Genomic DNA, 572 nt, shown 5'->3' with positions numbered 1-572 from the left:
AACAAAAGGTGGGGGTTAGAGGCAGGGGGGCGCCGCGATCTCGCGAGAACTAGAACGCCCCTCCAGGGAGAGCAAGACGTGGGGGGAAGAGCGGGCCGCCAGCAGGAAACCTCGCGGTGTCGCCACCGGAATCCCAGAGAGTCTGCCGGCCCGGCGCGAGAAATCTCGCGACATCCCCGGAGCTCCCTTCATCCAGATCTAAGCTATAGAGACGCACGCAAATCTCGCGATAACTCCCCCTCCTTTCGCCGCCGGCGCAGCGCGGTCGGTTTCTCTCGCAACAGCGCCGCGCAGGAGCAGGGAAAGGGAGGGGCGGGGCGTAGCGTGCGCGCTGAGGTCAGCGCGCGCCGCCGGGCGGGCGGGGACTATATAAAGGCCGGGGCCGAGGCGGGGGTGGTCAGTCAGGAAGGGATTCGTGGTGAACGAGCGGCAGCGGCGGCGAGTTCCCGGCCCGGCGAATCTGAATTTCTTGAGGCGGAGCGGGACACCCCGAGACGATCTCTCGTTATGAGTCATGTGGCGGTGGAAAATGCCCTCAGTCTAGACCAGCAGGTGAGGGGACGGGCCCCGGG

At 66.4% G+C, this 572-nt stretch overlaps 1 protein-coding gene across 2 annotated transcripts in view; it reads left to right on the top strand.

The window, feature by feature from the left end:
* The first annotated feature begins 390 nt into the window (after positions 1–390).
* The window catches only part of DDX3X (DEAD-box helicase 3 X-linked), a 16,960-nt gene continuing 16,778 nt past the window's right edge, over positions 391–572 (top strand). Inside the window, exon 1 of one of the 2 annotated variants that reach the window (XM_019621452.2) lies at positions 391–552. In XM_019621452.2, coding sequence (XP_019476997.1) covers positions 508–552 — 45 coding nt within the window. In that variant the 5' untranslated portion in view covers positions 391–507. The remainder of the gene's footprint in view (positions 553–572) is intronic. The other variant, XM_010724715.2, reaches the window with a different exon arrangement.

Source organism: Meleagris gallopavo, chromosome 1 (assembly GCF_000146605.3).
Source record: "Meleagris gallopavo isolate NT-WF06-2002-E0010 breed Aviagen turkey brand Nicholas breeding stock chromosome 1, Turkey_5.1, whole genome shotgun sequence".
Classification (NCBI taxonomy): Eukaryota; Metazoa; Chordata; class Aves; order Galliformes; family Phasianidae; genus Meleagris; species Meleagris gallopavo.
Note: the sequence above shows the minus strand (reverse complement) of the source record. Positions and strands in the feature narration are given on the sequence as shown.